We start from the raw sequence: 20,846 nt of genomic DNA on the forward strand, positions 1-20,846 counted from the left end.
TTTACGATGACATTCTTCAGGGAACCATGCTGCCTTACGCAGAGGAGCAAATGCCAATCAGATGGGTCTTTCAACAAGACAATGACAAGAAGCACACTAACAAAAAAGCTAAGAGTGGTTTCGGGTCAATAATATGAACTTGGTGGTAGCACACACAAGTTGTTGTTGTTTCATTCTAAATATTCAATTGTAAATTCGGCAAGCAGCTGCCTTAAACTGTGAGTATAAAATTTCATACAAAAAACCTCCTAACAATAATATTTCTGTTTTAGATTGGCCTTCCCAATCACCTGACCTCAACCCAATAAAGAACCTTTGGGCATATGTAAAAAAAATGGCTGCAGCATCAAAACCGACCAACAATAATCAGCTTTGGATAACAGTTGAGACTGCATGGGAAAGTATCCCATTGGAGAGATGTCAGGCTTTGGTTGATTCTATGAAGCGACGATGTGAGGCTGTTATAAGCAATAAGGGGTCAACAACCAAATATTAATAAATTTTCTTGAAATTTTTATCAACATTTTGTTAATTTCCTTAATTTTTGTGAATACTGCTATTTTTTGACCGGAGCAAATCTTTACCTTGAAGGTAAATTTTTTTTTATTTTTATTTATTTGATAAAATCCAAACTTTTCTTGTCATAATCTGGATTGAAATTAATGTGGCTTAATAAATATAAATATTTATAACGATTAAAAATCATTAGGTATTTATTAGGTTCAATTTTTTCAGTATTCCCTTCTTACTGCTATTATTTTGACCGCAGCTGTACATCGCAGTTGTTAAAACAACGCAATTGATAAAACTTGAAACTTAAAATCAATAAAGTTCAAATAACGTAACTTAGGAATACAAAAGTATATTTTAATAAGGGGGAATGCTTGAATTAAAAAAAAAAACCTAGTATGAGATGGATACTTAAGCACACCATTTTGGAGGAGTACTTCAGAATTTTTGGAAACAAGATAAATGTTTCCTGAACTCTCAAATCTTTGAAAAATAGGTTACAAAAGATTTTACAAAAACCTGTATCAGATTAAACAATAGACACTTTGTAGTAAATTGTTAAGAAAGAAATAAGTAAACAGCTAAATAAAAGTCAAATATTTTATTTAAAAAATTGTCAGTTAACGAAGAATTTGAATAGATTTTTAGTTAATCTTCGTTGGCTTAAAGAAAAAACTTACAGAAACAGAAAAATGTATTTAACCCTTTACTGCATGCTCATATATGAGCCAAACCGTATTTTTGTCGATTTTTTCCAGTTTTTAACTAATTCTGTTGTTTTGTACATACAGTGTAAAATTAGTAACATAAACGCTCTAAATTTTATCGATAAACGACATCTGTGAACGAGTTTCGGCAACTAATTTTTCCATCAAACTCGTCACAAAGGGTGCAGTAGGAGAAATGCGTGTTTGAGAAATTCAAAATTGTATAAAAAATATAAAAATAAAATGTAGTGATTGAAAAAAATGTACCAGTAAAGCAAATAATATAAATACTATTGACAATGTGAATTTTTTCGATTTTATGAAACAAGTACTTATAAGTTGAAAAAACGGTTTGGATCAAATATGGCACACCATGCAGAAATATACGTTCATTTGAACCAACATGCAATAAGAGCACAAAAGTTGAATATACTATAAAAGTGTATTTTTTTTATTTTTTTTTAATAAAATTGCAGTTTTTTAAGTGGAAGTAAGGTAGAGTTAAAAAATGTTCATATTTTGTTTTCGTTTATATACGAACATTACAGAATTCAGATATGGACCCACATCGGTTTTACGGAGGTATCCATACTACTATCCAAAATTTTCCCGACAACAGCAGTGACGAAGATCTATCGGATGATGAGCACGAGGTGAAAAAAAATCTTTCGCCTCTATATATTCCAGAGTCTGATGAATCCGATTGGGAATTAGAGGATTTTTTCTCTATCCCAGATGATACCTCCCTCAAGTAGAAGTGCGAGAGCTGAAAAACCCCGATGGCGGGATGGCTTTTGGAAAAAGGTGATCATGAAACCGCATTCACAGGTGATACGACATTACCTGAGGAAATAAGGAGCTTGGATACGCCAGTACAATTCTACAAGTACTTGTTTACAGACGAAATGTTCAAATATATAGAGCAAGAAACTATTCGATACTCCTGTGAAAAACGTCCCGAAAAGATTGCTCATATTACAGCAATGGAACTTGAACAGTTTGTTGGAATATGCCTGTACATGTCCATCGTACAGTTACCATCAACTAGGTTTTATTAGAATGAAAGCCTAAGTTACCCAAAATTACCCAAAAATTAACTCTGTAATGGCATGTAACCGCTTCGAAGAAATAAAAAGATTCATACATTTCAACACCAACTCGACGCAAGTACCCAAAGGACAACCAGGACATGATCCCCTTCACAAAATAAGACCATTCTTGGACCAAACAAGGCTGAGACCCTTATTGTCCCTAGAGAAGAGTATATGGCAGTAGATGAACAAATCATACCAACCAAAAGCAGATCATCTATGCGGCAATACAACCCAAAAAAACCACACAAATGGGGATATACAAATTTTGTTCTCAGTGGTAGCTCTGGATTCAGCTACGACTTTGAACTTTATACTGGAGCCCAAGGACATGTACAGTTGGTAACCGATTTGCCAAAGATTAGTACATCCAGTAACGTTGTTGTTCGACGGATTCAACTACAAATTATTCTTTGACAACTGGTACACGTCCTTACCGCTGTTGACTTATCTGGCAAAGAAAGCGATTTTACCGCTAGGAACAATAAAGGAAAATCGTATTCCGGGATATAAAGTTCCTACCGCAAAGGAATTGACAAAAAAAATGAAGAGGTGCAACTGTGGAAAAACTGGTGACAATTGATAACCTGGATATTTCTGTGATAACATGGTTTGACAACAGAATTGTGAACCTTGCTTCGACATATGTCATCAGCAAACCGTCTTCTGAAGTCCAACGCTTCAACAAAAAAGAAAAGAGCTACCAAACTGTATCATGTCCAAAGGCTGTCATGGCATATAATCGGCATATGGCTGGAGTTGATCTGTTGGATGATCTTCTTGGATATTATGGATTACAAATTAGATGAAACAAATTTTACCACAGAATATTCTTCCACATGATTGACATGACAGCCGTGAATGCGTGGTTATTGTACAGGAGAACGCTTGATGGTTCTGAGGCGTGGCTGCCACTAGCAGATTTCAAGTGCGCGGTAGCCGAAGATTTATGCCATGCCAGCAAACCAAGTACAACAAACAAAAGTGGACGACCCTCTTATGTCATGGAGAATAATCTACAATTGAAGAAATTGAAGGGACCTGTTGCCATAATGCCATCGCAGGACGTTCGATTAGATCAATTAGATCACCTTCCTGTTTGGACCAAAAGACAGCGGTGTAAGGTTCCAGACTGCCCTGGAAGATCTTATGTGGAGTGCCGAAAATGCAAAGTAAATCTTTGTTTGAATGAGAAAAGAAACTGTTTCACGATATTCCATACTACATAATTTTTTGAATAAATAGTTGATTTAATTAATTGAAAAATTGTTTGCTTCATTTCTGCCCAATGTGCCATATATGATCCAAACCGGAAATCGCAAAATTCTCCACTTTTTTCTCAAAAAAATCTAAATTCCTGAAACACGTGTTTTTTTAAATTATAATTAACTATCACATATATTTTTTTCATGAAGAAAAAAAAATCATGCAGTAAGGGGTTAATAAAATGAGATTCAAATACAGTTCATAATTTCATGCAAAAGATTGCGAAACATTACTTCTAAGTTTTGAAATTGCTGTTAGGATTTTATTTTCTTAAAAAAGAGTATTTTACTATTCAGAATAAATTTTTAATCTTAGCAAACAATCAATGGGATTCAAAACTTTATCAAATTCTTAAAAAATTTAATCAGTTTTTCAAAACGTACGAATATCGTCTAACCTTCTAGGTTTTTTATGGTCTAAAAAATGATATGTTCATTTTTTTATAAGCGTTTACATATTAACAAAAACCAGTCAAAATAAACTTTAAAAGTGTTGCTTTTAAAAAAGAAAAATATACAAACTGAATATTTAAACTAAAGAATTGAAAGCAAACAAAATATTTCAAGATATTGATAAATGTTAAACATCTGAAATTAACTTATAGTTTTTGATTTTGAACTACAAATGAATTTTTATAGAAAGGTTACTTCTTGTCAAATCTATCCTTAAATTTAAATGAATTTAATCAAATCGATAAAATCAAAAGTAAAGCTTTTGAAAGCTAAGTCAACAAATACATTCAAATAGTTACAATTCTTTATCTTATAAACAAATCAACATAACTTTTCATTGAAGTTTATTTCCCAACCCGATGTTTTACATATTCCAATTAATTCAACATTTAAATCTTTAAAATAAAAAATAAACTGTCTTTATATTATTAAACATGCATAAAGAAATAAAAAAGCTTAATTAAAGTTCTAGGATTATAAGAAAATTAAATTTCTTTTAATTCAGCTTCTTAGTGGCCAATGTGGGAAGTTTAATGTTGAGATTTCTTTCTTTTTAGTTTAATTTTTTAATTCCAATTTTAACTGTTGTAAGTTTCACAATTATTTTTAAAAAATAATTTTGTCTTAATTTCAGTTTTAAGTTGCATATATTGAGTATCACAATGTTTTCTTTTTTTTAGTTTTTGTTTTATTTTAAAAAGATTTGTAGTAGTTTTTAGAAAACAATTTTTTTTTATCATAAGTTTTACCTAAAGTTTAAAGTTAAAAATTGTATTTAAGGAAATGATTTTTGTTTATTTTAAATTTAAATTAAGAAATATTCTTTTTTATTTTTTATTAATTATAAATTTAGTATCTTAATGTTTATATTATAATGTATGTTTTATTTTGATTTATACTTATTTTAATCTTATATTGTTTGTTTTTTTCTTGCTTGAATAAATACAGTATAATAATTAATAATAAATGTATACTTTAATCCTAAAAATTGCTTATTTAAATTAAATTAGAATACAAATAGAACAAAAACTAGAAATAAATTTAATTTTTTTAAAAAAAGTAGACACAACTAATTAGACATTTTCTTGTATGTCCATATGTATAAATCTTTCTTGACCTTAGTTATACAATTGATTAATTTTATTAATTATTGTTGGAATGTTTATTTTTTTGAATTTTATTTTTATATGATAAGACATTTTCATTTTCCAAAGGTTATGCATTTGCAAAAAAAAGAAGAAAAAAGAACAAAATCACAAAATAAATAACATAAACATAAATTTAAAAATGAAATATAATATTTATACATAATTTATGATTGTGATGATTAATGAAAAATGTAAATGATGTTGAGTGTATGAGGAGAAAGTGATATTCGATTGTTTGGAATTTTTTAAACTAAAGGAGTACATTTTTCAAGGCTTTACATTTTAAACGAATTTCTACAAATTTTAAGATTAATGTTTTTGTTTTGTTTAGCAATACTACATGATGGTTTTTATTTTGTTTGAAGCGGGATTTTTTGTTGTTTTTGCTGTGATGTTGTTTTAAATTTTAGGATGACTGTGTGCGAATACATTTTATATTATCGGGAAGTCTTACTTTCAAGATAAGTGGCAATGTCGCGTGCGTTGTTATTGAATGCAACCATCATTGGTGTGCAACCGTGATCGTCGCGTAATGAAAGGTTTGCACCAGCAGCCACTAACATCACAGAAATGTCGCGGCGTTTATTTTCAGCGGCCACATGGAGAGCGGTGCTTCCCCTGAAATTAACAAAAGAAAAATACAATTATTTAATGATTTTAGTCTACAATGAAAGATCTTATATTAGAAAAAATATTGTTAAAATACTTTAACTGAAACTACTTTTCACTTTCACAACTTATTTTCACAGATGGAAGCCATACTTCGCCGAGGAAGGTGAAATCTCAAGAGCATTAATAGAAGTGGAACAACAACAATGGGATGAAAAAGATTTAGATGCTCGGGCAGAGCTTCTTATTGCAATGGAACCAAATATTGTTGCTTTGGCAGCGAATTTGAGAACATCAAAGGAAATCTGGGATTTTTTGCTGGAAAGCTACGATTAGAAAGGACCACGACAGAAGACTGAAGAATTTCGTAAATTCACAAATCTGCAAATGTCTGCAGGACAATCAGTTGCCAAATACGTTCCCGAATTCAAAACAATAACCAATCGATTAAAGGCGTTGGGGGCAAAATAAGACGATGATCTACTAGTTGTAGTTCTTCTCGATGGATTATCAGATGACTACAAGGGAAAAAGATCTGCGTTCGATGTTCAAAGCAATTATCCAGATATTTCTACTGTTTGCACCAGATTACTTGACGTTGGAGATAGAAAGAAGGAATTTTTGAACAATAATGTACTCAGTGCCAAGTATTACCGTTCGCAAAAGCATTGCAAGAAACCTCAATGTTAGATTAGAACCGAAAACAATAATTTTCCTTTTGCTTGCAGAAAATGTGGCAAGCGAGGTCATATGGCTAAGGATTGCTGGACTAAAACTGACCGAACAAGATTGACTCAAAATGGTGAAAAGCAAGAACAAGGTTTCATCGTACAGGAATGTACAGCGTTTTCAAAACTACCATATGAACAACCGTATCAGCGATTATTGTGTTTGGACAGTGGGGCACGTATGTGTGCTGATGAATCTGGTTTTATCATCCGTAATTCAAACAAAGATGCAAACCATGTCAAACTTGCAGATAGCCATGTTGTAAGTGTTGAAGGAACAGGAACAGTTAAGTCAAACATTAATGTTAAAAGCTCAAAAGAGCCACTATATCTGTACAATACAATTCTCGTTCCAAAATTGACTGACAATCTCATCTCAATCAGCAAGGCCACAGATCATGGATACAAGGTAATTTTTGAAGGATCTGAAGCTAAAATCTTTGATAATAAAGGAAATTTGGTCACAGTAGCATTAAAACCGAATGGTTTGTACTATATACACACAAATGAAAAAACACAATTAGTCACAAATAAAACAAAAAAATCTGAAATACATTATGGATCCTTAATGTCTTGTTTCTTTGAAACAGCTTTTGGCAAAGAAGATAGTTCATGGACAGAGCGATAAATTTAAAGATTACATCGATGATTATACTGTTTGCATTCGAGCTAAGCAAACTTTAACAGCATTTCCTACAAGCAACAACAAAAAAAAAGACATCCCGTCGCTTAGAACTTGTCCACTCAGACGTATGCGGTCCGATGCGGATGCGTACAGAGTCGTTGGGAAAAGCAAAATATTTTATAACATTCATATGCCTTTTCATGAAAGATTTTCGTTTATTTCTTGAATAGGAAGCCTTCGAAACCTTCAAAAAATTTAAAATTTTTGCTGAAAATCAATCTGGTGAGAAAGTTAAAACACTCCGAACGGACAACGGATTAGAATACAGCAACAAGGACTTCCAAAAATTCGTATAAGATTGCGGAATATTTCACCAAAAAACTGTGCCATATACACCGCAACAAAATGGTTTAGCCGAGGGGGCTAACCGGACTTTAACCGAGATGGCAAGATGTTTAATGGATGAAGGCAAACTTCCCGAATTTATGTGGGCTGAATTAGTGAACACTTCAGCGTTCTAACGAAACAAATGTCCAACGAAACCCAAGGGAGATGTAACACCAGATGAGAAGTGGAGCGGAAAGAAACCGAATATATCCTTTTTAAAGGAAATTGGTTCGAAAGTTTACACTTAAAGAAAAGATTTCAAACGAAAACAGATCCGAAGAATAAATTCTAGTAGGTGACGCGGAAGAGTCTAAGGCTTACAGAATTTGGATGAAAAACAAGCGAAGCAGAGACATCAGGCCTACCAACAATGGGCAAACCGTCAAATTCCAAGACAAAGATCTAAAAAGCTGTAATTTGTATAACTTCTCGTTCACAGATAACTCCATTAATTCGGAAAGCAATGAAGAAAATACAACCTCAAATAATGAAGTGAATGAACTTGAAAATGACATCGAAAGAAAAGATTCAGACGAATGGCAAGATGCAAACGAATTCGAAGACGACATCGTTCAACAAGCAACATCAAATAAGATGCGCACTGATCCCGAAAATGTGAAAGAAGTATTTTGTTTGGAAGATGCTATTGAATGGAAAAATGCAATGCAAACTGAATTCAATTCTTTGCTTAGCAATAACACCTGGACTTTGGTGGAGATACCAATTGACCGGAAAGTCATCAAATCTAAATGGGTGTTTAAAACAAAATACAGGCTGGACGGAACTATAGAGAAGCGAAAAGCACGATTTGTTGCGAGGGGTTTTGACCAGATTCAAGGAGTTGATTATCAAGATACCAACTCACCAGTGGTAAATATAAGTTCAATCCGTTTGACTATGGCAATAGCTGTTGAAAATTGTTTTCATCTTTATCATCTATATACCTTAACAATGATATAGATACTCTTATTTTTATGGAACAGTCGGAAGAATTTAAACAAGGCAATAAGGTTTGCAAATTAAACAAAGCAATTTATGGACTGAAACAGAGCGGACGGCTTTGAAACTTAAAGTTGGATGCAACTCTTAAAACACTTGGTTTCAGTGCTTCACAATGCGACAGGTGTATTTACGTTTTTACGTTGATGATCTAATTGTTGCAACGAATGATTCCCAAGAGTTTGAATTGATGAAGTAGAACCCATTAAGGACCTTGGACATCCTAAGCTCTGTGTCGGTTTAGAAGTTCAGAGTTTGAATGACACTCTTATCATTACTAAGGAAGGATTCATCAAAAATTTACTAAATAAATACGGACTTAAGTTGGAACAAATCCCGAAAATTAAGAGAGAGCAAAAGGAAGTCGACAAAACCAGGTACCGCCAATTGATGGGGAGTTTACTCCACCTTTCAACTTTTAGTAGACCGGATATAGCCTACGCAGTGAATGCATTATCTCAATTCAACAACGATCCTAGACAATAACATTGGACCGCTGCAATGTACATCCTACGCTATTTACAAGGCATCGTTTTTAAATTAAAAAAAAAAACTTATAATTGTGAAATTGAGGACGGGTGTTAGTTATATGTAAAAATAATTTAACTTAAACTACTTTTCACTTTCACAACTTATTTTCATCTAAAAGTTTTCTTGATTTCTAATTAATATTGTCATAGATATTTTTTACTCTAAATTAATTCTTCGTTTGTTTAAAATCGTTATATTGTTCAATAAAATATTTTATCCCCGAAACATTTTTTTCGCTTACCACGGGTATCAACAGATATTAAAGAAGATTTTTTCAAAAATACATCTTTTTTGTTTGGATTTTCAATTTCTTTAAACTAATTTAAGGTTTAAATTCCAAAATATAAGATTTTCGAATTCTGTCGTTGAATTAAGCTAGCATTATTTTCTGTTTCTGTTTGTACAGCTTTTGATTTTTCATACAGAACAGACTATTCTAAGGGGCGAGAATTGATTTCCATAATTGAACATTTTGTATGATTTGCATTGCAATTAAGCTGATCAGTTGTTAATTTTTTAATTTTATTTATTTAGTTAAGTTTTAAGTTTATAATGAACAGCTGATTGTTTCGAAACATAATCGTTCCACTTAAAGCATTTCATTTTCTTTGTATTTCCATCTGTTAGTTTTTTATCATTGAAAGCAATCACTGGAATTTTTTTGACATTCTGGTTATAGCTTTGATTGAAATTTCTGTTAATAAACATACTTCTTGAGAAGGCGCCAGTTATAGATATCATTGAAATCGATCCGGTGTTTCCCTTTGATTAGAAATGAAAATTGTATACTAATCGATCGGAAATCACACAAATAATTTTCTTTGATTAAAAAGTGTAGTTACGCATTTATTTTTCTCTAAAAATGTTTTTTTTTTTATTTTCCGGATGGGAATTCATTTTCTTGAGCAACTGATACTTTTATGTTCAATAGTGAAACGAATCGTTCCACTGGTTTGCGTTCCAATTTCACACAATTCCAATGACAGACAATGATGTCAGTAAATTTTGTCGGTGGATTTCAGACATTTTTAATGATAGCTATAAACGACTTGTCAACAAAATTCCAATGCTTGTTTTCAATGATGAGTACCAATAATAGCTATACCTGGCGCCTGATGAAGAGGTGATTCTTGATTTTAAAATTTGAAACAACAATTTTTTACTTAATGTGTTCCATTTTCTTGTATCACATTTGTCAGTTTTACTTTCAATGGTTAAGTCTAATCCTAAATGCTTGATTCCTGTGAAGAAATGCTTGATGGCAAACAGGAAACATTTGTAAAGTGGTAGAAATTTTCAATGATAGCTATAACCAACCTGTCCAAATAATTTAACAAAACTGACAGGAAGGAGAATAAAGAAACTGGATGGCTTCAATGAAATTTTTTTATATCGAATCAAGGGCCAGTTATATCTATCATTCGTTTTCATTATTAAAACCAATCCCTGGAATTTTTTTTGGCGAATCGGTTATAATCTGTCATTACAAAAAATGAAAATGATTGAAAATAAGCATTTGCTGATTGAAATCAAGAATTTCGGGTTGAAATTGATCACTGAAAGTAAGACTGCTAGTGTACACATAAAGAAAATAGAACAGTCGAACAATAATATTCCGAAATTTGAATTTAACAATCAGCTGTTCATTGACAACGAGTTCATCATTGAAAAATTAAAAATGAACTTGAGGAAAAGTTATTAATAAAAAAAATATCAATTTTTGACGGAAATCTGAATGTAAACCTTAGTCGGAAACCTAATAAACCTTATAAAAGAAACGATGAACAGATCAGTTCATCTGTAATTAATTTTGCATAAAGGAACGCAAATAAAAAAATGAAAATCAACATTGAGACATATTTCAATCAAAGAATATTTGATTTATTTTACAATGGATAACTCCATTAATATGTCAGGTTAGGTTAGAGTAGCTGTTCGTGATGGAGTAGGACACACTTAAGTAGGCCTGTTAAGTGGCCTTTTGTGATAGCACATGAATCTTGAGGCTTTCTTCTAAGCTTAATGAAACCAGTATGAGTCCCTTACGAAGCTTGAGAAACTGATTATGTTAACAAGATTGAGATCGTTATGAAAGAATTCTCCTACGCTAGTTTATGAGCTAGATCAGGGCTTTTATAGAGGAGGTGAAGAACTGTGGCGCAACAGCCCGTTTGAGAACCAGGGCCTAGTGACTGACAACTCTCAACTGCTGTTCTTCATCCGTACAGCTTCTACAAAAGTCATTTGAGAATACGCCTAACCACGTGGCATGATTTCCTATTAGACAGTGCCCGGTTATGATACCGATTATCGAGCTTATATGCGATCTGCTTATAGATAGCAGGCACCTTCATCGCTTTAAATCTAGTGTAGGCCAGATCTTTTTTGTGACCTTAAACGTGCTGATGTTATTCCACCTGATGTTTGCTTCCTTCATATCGTCCTGCATTAGCAATAGTTTGCATGTACCGATTGGTATGCCAGCATTAACCAAACGTGGTAGAATGGGTTGTACTGTGCTATTCTGGGCGAGTTCATCTGCCTTACAATTTCCTGGAATGTCTCTATGACGCGGCAACCAGCAAAGGTAAATATTAAATTATCGTTTATAGATGATCGACAGTTATGGACTGTTATAGAGTTTGTAGGAAAGAGTGCAGAAATTTGATAGCGTCCTGACTATCTGAGAATCAAGGATTGATATCACGTTTTCTTTAAACCAGTACAAGACTTATTTAATTGCCAAAAGTTCCGCCTGGAACACGCTACAATGATTGGGAAGGTGAACTGAGAGACTTAATTTCAGCCGTTCAGAGTACACACCTCCATCAACCTCTTAATTTGTTTTTGATTCATGTGTATAAAGGAAGACTTAATCGTCTCCCAGGAGTGTCCTATCCTCCCAGAAAGATCTGGAAGGTATAGAGATTTGGAAGTTCGTATCAAATTGTAGTTGAGAGATTGTGTATTCTATGCGCTTTGGAATTAATTTTTAATATTACAGAATTACGGAGTGACCAATGTTAGTGTTAACCCATTGCGATGAAGTTTTTTGAGGCGAATAGCAGAGCTTGCAGCTATTTGTTTGCTAAGTATATCAAGGGGTGTTAGGTAGAATAGGGGCCGCAGATGTGTTCGTTTGAAGCGATCCGCTTATATGCACATAGGCAACGTTGGACTTTATTTAGTTTGTTATGTCAAGTCTAAAAGGAAATTAATTTGTTTGAAAGTCAAGGAACTTGAAACGTAAAACGTAATGAAGTAAACGTCATTCATGTTAATAAACTTATAGGCCCCATACACTATACATGCCTGCATGCGCAAGCACAAAAATGCGCAAACACTCTTTCCCCATACACTTCGCATGCAAACTGTACAAAATTCAGTTTTGTGTTCACCGCTGAACAGAAAACTTTAAAAAATGTCAAGCTCCGACTCCGCTGCTGCGGCAATTTTGATTGCTTTAGCCCTTGACTGAGCAAATGTAGCACACACACCACTCATGCTTGCATGCACAAGCAAGAAAATATCAAAATTTTTTGATATTGCTCATGCCGCTTGCACAAACACACAGTTCACACCATACACTGGCAGTTTGCATGCGCAAGCACTGTATGCGCATGCAGGCATGTGTAGTGTATGGGCCCTATTAAAGGCACATATTTTTGAAACATGTATTTTTTTAAATACATGTAACATCGACCTAAACATTTAACATTTAAATACATATATGTACATACAAATACATATATATTTTATATAACAATAATCATCATACTTACTTAATTGAATCCGTTTTATTTATAATATTATGTGGTGCACACGATATCATATATTTAACAATGTCTTTGTGATTTAATTTGCATGCAATATGTAAAGCAGTTTGTCCTGTCGTGTCTTCTGATTTTAATGAGAATCCTTGTTCATGTAATGCACGTAACTGTAATTAAAATGCAAACAGAACAAACAAAAAAAAAACAACGAAAAAAGAAAACAAAGATAAACATTTAGTTAATATAATACATATATTGTGTGTAAGTCTGATTTACACATTAATATTTTATAAATTTAGTATAATTATAAAACAAAAAACAAATTAAAACAAAAAATATAAAAAAAACATAAAAAGTACAGTACAGTATTATAGAATATAGTGTTTTTTTAGTCAATATAGAACTATTTTTTTTTAGTAACAAAAAACAAAACATAAATATAGAATTGCTAACTACCAAATTTATATCGCCACGTTGGGCTGCTAATAATATGGCATCGGAAGTTTTTTCCAGTACAGAGCTATAAAAAAAGAGTGAACATATAAATGAACAGGAAGAAAAAACCGTATTAGCACATTCTCTTTTTTTTCCAAACGGTTTTTTAATGTGTTTTGTTTATTTAAATATAATAGTTATTAACTATAGTAAGCCATGCAATGTGTTTATATATTTATAAAGGTAAATGATGAATCAAGCTGTGAAATTAGTGACAGTTTGATAAGCTGAAGATAAAGGCTTTTAAAGTGACAGTAATACAAATTTAAAAAAATCAGTTCTTCTGTTGGGCGCCATTTAAGGGAATACATGTTTTTTGAGGGGATTTTGGTTGAACTTATGTTTTTCAACGGCAGGGCCAAATTTTTATGATTAACAACAACAATCTTATATCTCAAGAATCCATATAGACAACAACTTGATTCAAAACTTCAATCACACCAAAATGTAGACTTCTATATGTTAAAGGAAATTTTAAAGTCATTTTACCCTCAACGATTTCATTCCTAAAGCATGGAAACCCTCCCACTTCCTTCTTAAAACCTTGGAAAGATTGATTGAAATTTAGATCAGACATAACTTAAAACCATGTCTTATTTCCACAGCTCAACATGCTTACTCTAAGGGAAAATCAGTAGAATCAGCACTTCATTCGCTGGTACGTATTATTGAATATTCCCTCAAATACAAAGAATATAACCTAGAAGCGTTCCTAGATATTGAAGGAGCTTTTAACAACGTCAGTTACCAGGCGATCACAACAGCAATGTATAATCTGAAATAAGAGAAATCAATCATAGATCTTATAAGTCTTATGCTCAAAAGCAGGACAATAACTTCTAGCACGAGAAGTTTTACTACCACCAGATCGGTGAATCGAGGCACCCCCCAAGGTGGGGTCCTTTCGCCTCTTTTATGGAACATGGTAATAAACGACCTACTTACATCATTGGAAGCAGAGGGTTTCAAGGTGATTGCCTGTGCTGACGACCGAACGCGACGTTGAAATATTCGTATCTGGGAAGCACCTCCAAGTTCTCTCGGAACTCCTACAAAATGCCTTAAATAGGCTAACAAAATGGGCTACGCAATGTTCCTTGGACGTCAATCTACATAAAACATATTAATACTCTTTTCGAGAAGGTACAAAATTCCTCATATTAGCCAACCCAAGATTAAAGGAATACCATTAAGCTTTTCCGACCAAGGTAAATATTTAGGCCTCATTTTAGACAAAAAACTAAATTGGAAGGCAAATATTAATGAAAGAGTTAAAAAGGCTACCGTAGCGCTTTTTTCTTGTAAAAAGGCCATAGGATCAAAATGGGGCCTCTCCCCAAAAATAACCCAGTGGCTATACACTTCGGTAATCAGACCGATACTCATTTATGGAGCTGTCGTATGGTGGACCGCACTGGACAAGATGGTAAATCTAAATAAGCTCATTCAGCGGTCAGGTATGTGCATCACAGGAGTACTTCGCTTAATAGCAGCCGCAGCACTGGAAGTCCTTTTAAACCTAACACATCTTGACATCTTCTCCAAAATGGTGGCAGTCAACTCATGTGTGAGGCTTAGAGCCACTTCTCAATGGAACAGTAACAATACTGGACATACTACTATTCTATACAGTTTCAGATCTATCCCAGATTGCTTAGACTATACCACTCCATACCACAATGGTATTTGGTAAAAGCTTCTATGTGTCCATCCCTTTAAGATCATCCTGGGAAGAAGAGAGATCTCTGGAGGACGATGCGGTACACTTCTATACAGACGGTTCAAAGACCGATCACGGAGTTGGAAGTGGTATCTATTCGGAACAACTGAATCTCAGTCTATCCTATAGACTTCCCAATTAATGTAGTGTATTCCAGGCAAAAGTAATGGTGATTAAAGAAGCACTATCCTGGCTCAAAGAAAACGTTATATCTTGTAAGGATATACGAATCTTCTCAGGCAGCCAAGCCGCTCTTAAATCTCTCGCGTCTGTCTCCACAAACTCTCAAACAGTCCACGATTTTCGATCATCTCTGAATGAGATGACGGAACAGTTTAACATTCACCTCATTTGGGTGCCGGGCCACAGAGACATTCCGGGAAATTGCAAAGTCGATAAGCTCGACAAAAACGGAACACTTCTACCTAATGTTAGACAAAAACATAACATAGGAACACACTTGATACATGCAAATATCTTCTCAAGCAATATGCTCTAGAATCAACAAATGCTAGATAGTCACAGAGTACCACCTGCCTAGCAACCAAGCAAATATGGCCAAGTATAGACTTAAAACGGTCAAAAGGCTTGATATCACTGACCAGACAAAGTATAAGCTCTACAATTGGAGTAATAACAGGACACTGCCTCATAGGAAGACATGCTCTGAGGCTAGGGTCTACACAAATGACTTTTGTAGAGGCTGCATGGACGAGGAGGAAGAGGAAACAGTTCAACACCTTCTATGTACATGTCCAGCACTCTCCATTGGAAGGAATAACTTTCCCGGTAATCCCTTCTTCGATAATACCAGTGAACTGGCAACGATTGACACAAAACGTCTCTCTAACTTTATTAAAAGTACGAAATAGTTTGTTTAAGTTCATTACTCGTCTGATAATACTTTTTAATGGAATATTTGACGAGGATTTACTCCGTAAATGAATTTCGAGACGCTATAATTTTCCCGATACAAAAAAGGATCTTGTTGGATGTAGCAAACAGGAGCTAGCTGAAAGCTTTATCAAACAGGAAGGAAAATTGTATGCATTCTTTATTGATTTCAAAGCAGTATTCTCCGTTCAGCTTTATTCCACAAGCTATATGGGCTGGGATTGTCTCTAAAAAGATGTGTTAACGAATACAAATACCTAGGCGTAATTTTTTCAAGAAACCTGAATTCGGAGAAACACTTTAGCAGACAACTCTAAAAGGTAAAAACAGCGATTAAAATGTCATGAAAAAACGAAAACAGAGCTCACAATAGTAAACATACGGTATTACTTAAAAAGTTTCACATGGTGGAGAAACTCTTAACACACTCTAACACACGCCTGGCAAAAAATACGCCAAATTAAGTGATTATTAACCGGATAATCACCTCTATTCATAAAGACCTTGAAGATGCAAGCAGATTCTCTCCTGAACGTTTCAATATGCCTGAATACCGACTTGTTAGAAAAACTAGTAATTAAGCTGAACAAGACCAATGTCATAGGTGCAGTGAGTGGTTTAGTCTCGCAATTTAAATAAGGAAAATGTATCGCACTGTGAAGCTCTTAAGTACAAGGTCATAGCACAGCGGTGGAAGAGAAGTGTAGAACAGTTCATATGCATTTATTTGTTCAGAATAACTTACAGTAGGCTTAACAATAACCTCGCAGAAAGGAACTACTTGCAGGATGCAAATAATGTAAAAGTCATTGCTACAATGGTCAAGTTAATACAAGACAGCTTAACCTTGTTCCAAAACTGATTTGGAACGATAGGAACCGAAACGTTTACCAAACAAACTTAAACAAAGAACTGGAGACGCTTGGAAATTTGGATATTCGTGCTGATATAAACACCCTTCTAGAAATGATTAAGAAAGTAAACCCGGAAACCAATCCGCAAAAAAATAAAGCATTAATTAAACAAAAATGGTTTGATGTTGAATGGATGAAAGCAAGGAAATTGTGGTTTAATTGCCTCAACCTTTTAAGAACCCACAACCTACAGATTTTTAGAAAATTATATACGGATGCAAATAGGAACTTCAAACGGTTATGTTATGCCAAGAGATTTTCTTTTGAAAATTTAAATATTGCCGTTATAAATAACACCCGCACATCTTCAGAGTTTTGGAAAGCTGTTAAGCATCTCAATGGAAAAATAAATACTATCGCTCTGGGTTTGCAGGCATCTAATCTTAGAATCAATCGCTTAACAAATGGTCCTTTGGTACAATATGCAGCTCCCTCGATCCTCGATGAATACTTAGATGCCCTTTTTTCGATCCAGGAAGTGAAAGGAGTTGTTGCAATTGCAAAGTTAAACAAAGCCATAGGGATGGCTGAATTAACCTTGAATTCTTCAAACACGCCACGGAAAAATTTATCTTTTAACACCCCAATTCAACCGAATTTTCGAAAGTGCCTCTGTTCCGGGAGTTTTTCATAAGTCAATTATTTTTCCGCTTCACAAAAAAGGTAGCTACGAGGACCCAGCAAACTACAGAGGGATTTATTTTCTTAACACCTGCGCTATTTGCTATTTGCTGGACTTATTCACAACAGATTGTCGAAGTGGGTGGAGGACAAGAACATTCTATCGGAATTCCAGGCTGGTTTTGGGAAAAGTTATTCAACCATAGACCATATTTTCTCACTGCTGAACATTGCTAATCTTTATAAAAGGAAGCAGAAGAAATTATACGCTTTCTTTATAGACTTCCGTGCAGCTTTTGACTCTGTCGACCGTCAAGCTCCCTTTTACAAGCTCTCTGTATCAGGTGTGTCAAGTAAAATTATAAACGTGCTAAGAGCGATGTACGACAACAACTTAGCTTACGTTTGGCATAGCGAGTCTATATTCGAGAAGTTTGCAACGGTCTTAAGCAAGGCTGTATTCTTAGCGCCCTCCTATTTATAATTTTCATAAATGATTTTACTAATGAAGTGAGAGGTGAAATCACTGTAGAAGGATTTACTGTTCCAGCCCTTATGTATGCAGATGACATCGTGCTATTCTCCGAAACAGTAGATGGCATGTAGCTGATGATAAACAGGCTTGCGATATATTGCAACTATGTATCCTAAACTTTATAACGCACAGACCCGCACTGGAGTGTTCTATTTGCAATTTAGCAGAAAGAGATACCATCATACATTTTGTTGAAACAATCCAACTCAAATGAAAACTATAGGGTTTTTCAATAAAGGCGGGTTGTCTGTAGATGTCGTAGCGCCGCGCCGGCCGTCCTGCTGGAACCACATATCGTGTAAGTCCATATGGTTCAATTTGGGCCGATAAGAAATTAGTTATCATCGTTAAGTAGCGCTACGTGTTGGCGGTGACCGCCTCACTAACGTCGTTTTCCAAAAAATACAAAGCCAAATTCCCGACGCAAAATTCGTCAGGTTGAAGTCTGCGGAAGGCCAAGTTCTTGTGCACGAGGAATAAACTTCCTCGGGTTCTGCTGTACACTTTCACTGACCGAGGCTAAGTTCTCAGTTCTGATCTTGCGTTCCTTGAACGTACGGGTGTTGGCTGATCAATCGTGTAACTTGCCATGATGATTTGGCATAAACAACTGAATAATAAACAAACGACTTGACAGTTTAAAAACCCTATAGAAGTAAAATTCTTGGAAGTGACTTTTTAATGGATGTCTCCAAACTGTATAAATATAACGATATACAGTGTATCAATTTCATATTCATACCCCTTCTATTAAAACTTTGAATGTTCTCCTGATTCTTAAAGGCTTGATGTATGATATTAATACCACTTGCAGGTTAAGTGTTTATTCATGGTTGATATATTTTGTCAAGTTTTCTTAGTTGGTAAAAATGATTTACTAAGTAAATGCTAAAATGGTAAGACTACTGTAAAACTAGATCAATTTCGTATTCGTTCGCTTAGTTCTAAGTTGCCAAGCAGCTTTAATTTTATTTGCATTTTCAAGCAAATGTGTTTTGTCGATTCATGTTCTATTATTTAAAGTATTCTGAAGTTATTTAGAATTTTTAAAAGCGTTTAAGACGATTCGTCTCAGAATTTAACAACAATGAAAAAAAAAACAAGTGAAACCTCTAAAGAACTTCTATAACTCGTTGTAAAATACCACCAAGAAGACAAATCTTATAAACAGATTTCATCTTAAGTTAATCGAGCTAAATCAGCAGTTTAAACTATTGTTAACCGGTTTGTGAAAGGAAAGAGGATTGAAACCTTCTCTCGCAATACGACAAGAAGTATTTTCAAAACGCAGGACAAGATAATAATTGTGCATGAAATATATAAAAATCCAAAGATAAGTGCACCAAAATTGACAGAGAATCTTCGCCAATCCCTGGAAAACAATTTTTCACTGAAACGTTGCGGAATTGTATACGAAAACAAGGTTTTAACGAAAGAGTATCGCTCAAAAAACCATTCATTAGTCATGTCAACAGACTTAAACGGCTTGTATTCGCAAAAGAATACCAAGCAAAAGACTTTGACTTCTGGCAAACGGTTCTTTTTACAGATGAGTTCAATGTTCATGGCTCGGATGGCAGACAAATGGTTCGGCGTAAGCTGAATACTGAATACTTTTGTTTTTCAGCAGCTGGAGTTGGAAAACTGCACAATCACAAGATCTAGAGCGATATCCTCAACACGAATTTAAAAGATAGTACTGCACAAATGGGTCTAGAAAACAACTTTACTTTTTATCAGGATAATTACCCAAAGCATAAGGCGAATGCAACCCGAATGTGGCTTTTCTTTAATTGCAGTAAAGTTTTGAAAACCCCCCCACAATCACCAGACATTAACCCGATAGAGAATTAATGGGACGAATTGGACCGCAGAATCCGCAAATGCACCATAAAGAATAAAAACGAAGTTAAGGAAAAAATTCTCTATGAATGGCCACAAACAACCTCGACACAACTGACAAATTGGTAAGGTCAATGCCAAGATGATTAAAAGCTGTAATTACTTCCAAAGGTTATGCCACAAGATATTGAAGCCAATTTTTTTGACTTATTAAAACAGTGTACGAATACGAAATTGACACAGTATTACTGTAATTTTTTTTTCTTTAAATTTTTCAAGAAAGATTAATTGTACCAACTATAGAAATTCTATAAAATATAGCAACCATGAACTAACTTAATTTACCATTTGTTATTACTTTTGTATCTGAAGTCATTTTGGATAAGGAAAACATTTAAAATTTTTATTGAAGGGGTACGAATATGAAATACCATGATATTATGATTTTTGTGATATAAATATTTGTGTAAAAGGTGTAAAATTAATCTATCATCTTTTTTTCATCAATCAAACATTCCAACAACTAAAAACTCTCAACTATGCAAACAGATGATGTCTTTCAATTGGAGTAAAGAAGATCTCAAATTTTCTGGGAAACCAAACTTCGAATTTTCAAACTTAAAACTATTTTGTAATTTCTTCTTGTAAATTAATTAAAATTATATTACTGTCTCTTTAAGCCTTCCAAGAAGCAAAGCCGATTATTTAAAGCTTACTTAGAAATATAAGAATTATACCTGAAGTTAAGACAATCTTCTGTTAAGCTGAACAATCTTTGTCTGTTGCTGCATGCATTTATTTTAAAAAATTGTTTTTTTTTGGATCCAAAGATAAAAAAGTTGATCAAATTCAAACAAACAAATTAAATTGAAAATTAAATTAAATTAAATTAATTAATTAAAATCGAAAATGAAAATTCAAAGTATTTGAAATTTTTGAAAAAAGAAGAAAGAGAAATGTAATTAAAAAATAAATATATATGTTTTTTTTTCTGTTAAA

The 20,846-nt window shown here is 33.8% G+C and overlaps 1 protein-coding gene across 8 annotated transcripts in view; it reads right to left on the minus strand.

Moving 5' to 3' along the window:
• Positions 1–409: 409 nt before the first annotated feature.
• The window catches only part of LOC129947773 (eye-specific diacylglycerol kinase), a 413,734-nt gene continuing 393,297 nt past the window's right edge, over positions 410–20,846 (minus strand). For 2 of the 8 annotated variants that reach the window (XM_056058465.1, XM_056058464.1), the window contains 4 exons: positions 20,585–20,632; positions 13,283–13,346; positions 12,836–12,993; positions 410–5,792 (listed from right to left, as the gene is read on the minus strand). In XM_056058465.1, coding sequence (XP_055914440.1) covers positions 5,612–5,792; positions 12,836–12,993; positions 13,283–13,346; positions 20,585–20,632 — 451 coding nt within the window. In that variant the 3' untranslated portion in view covers positions 410–5,611. Of the gene's footprint in view, positions 5,793–12,835; positions 12,994–13,282; positions 13,347–20,584; positions 20,633–20,846 lie in introns of those variants that run through there. The other 6 variants (XM_056058466.1, XR_008781760.1, XR_008781761.1 and 3 more) reach the window with 6 other exon arrangements.

Source organism: Eupeodes corollae, chromosome 2 (assembly GCF_945859685.1).
Source record: "Eupeodes corollae chromosome 2, idEupCoro1.1, whole genome shotgun sequence".
Classification (NCBI taxonomy): Eukaryota; Metazoa; Arthropoda; class Insecta; order Diptera; family Syrphidae; genus Eupeodes; species Eupeodes corollae.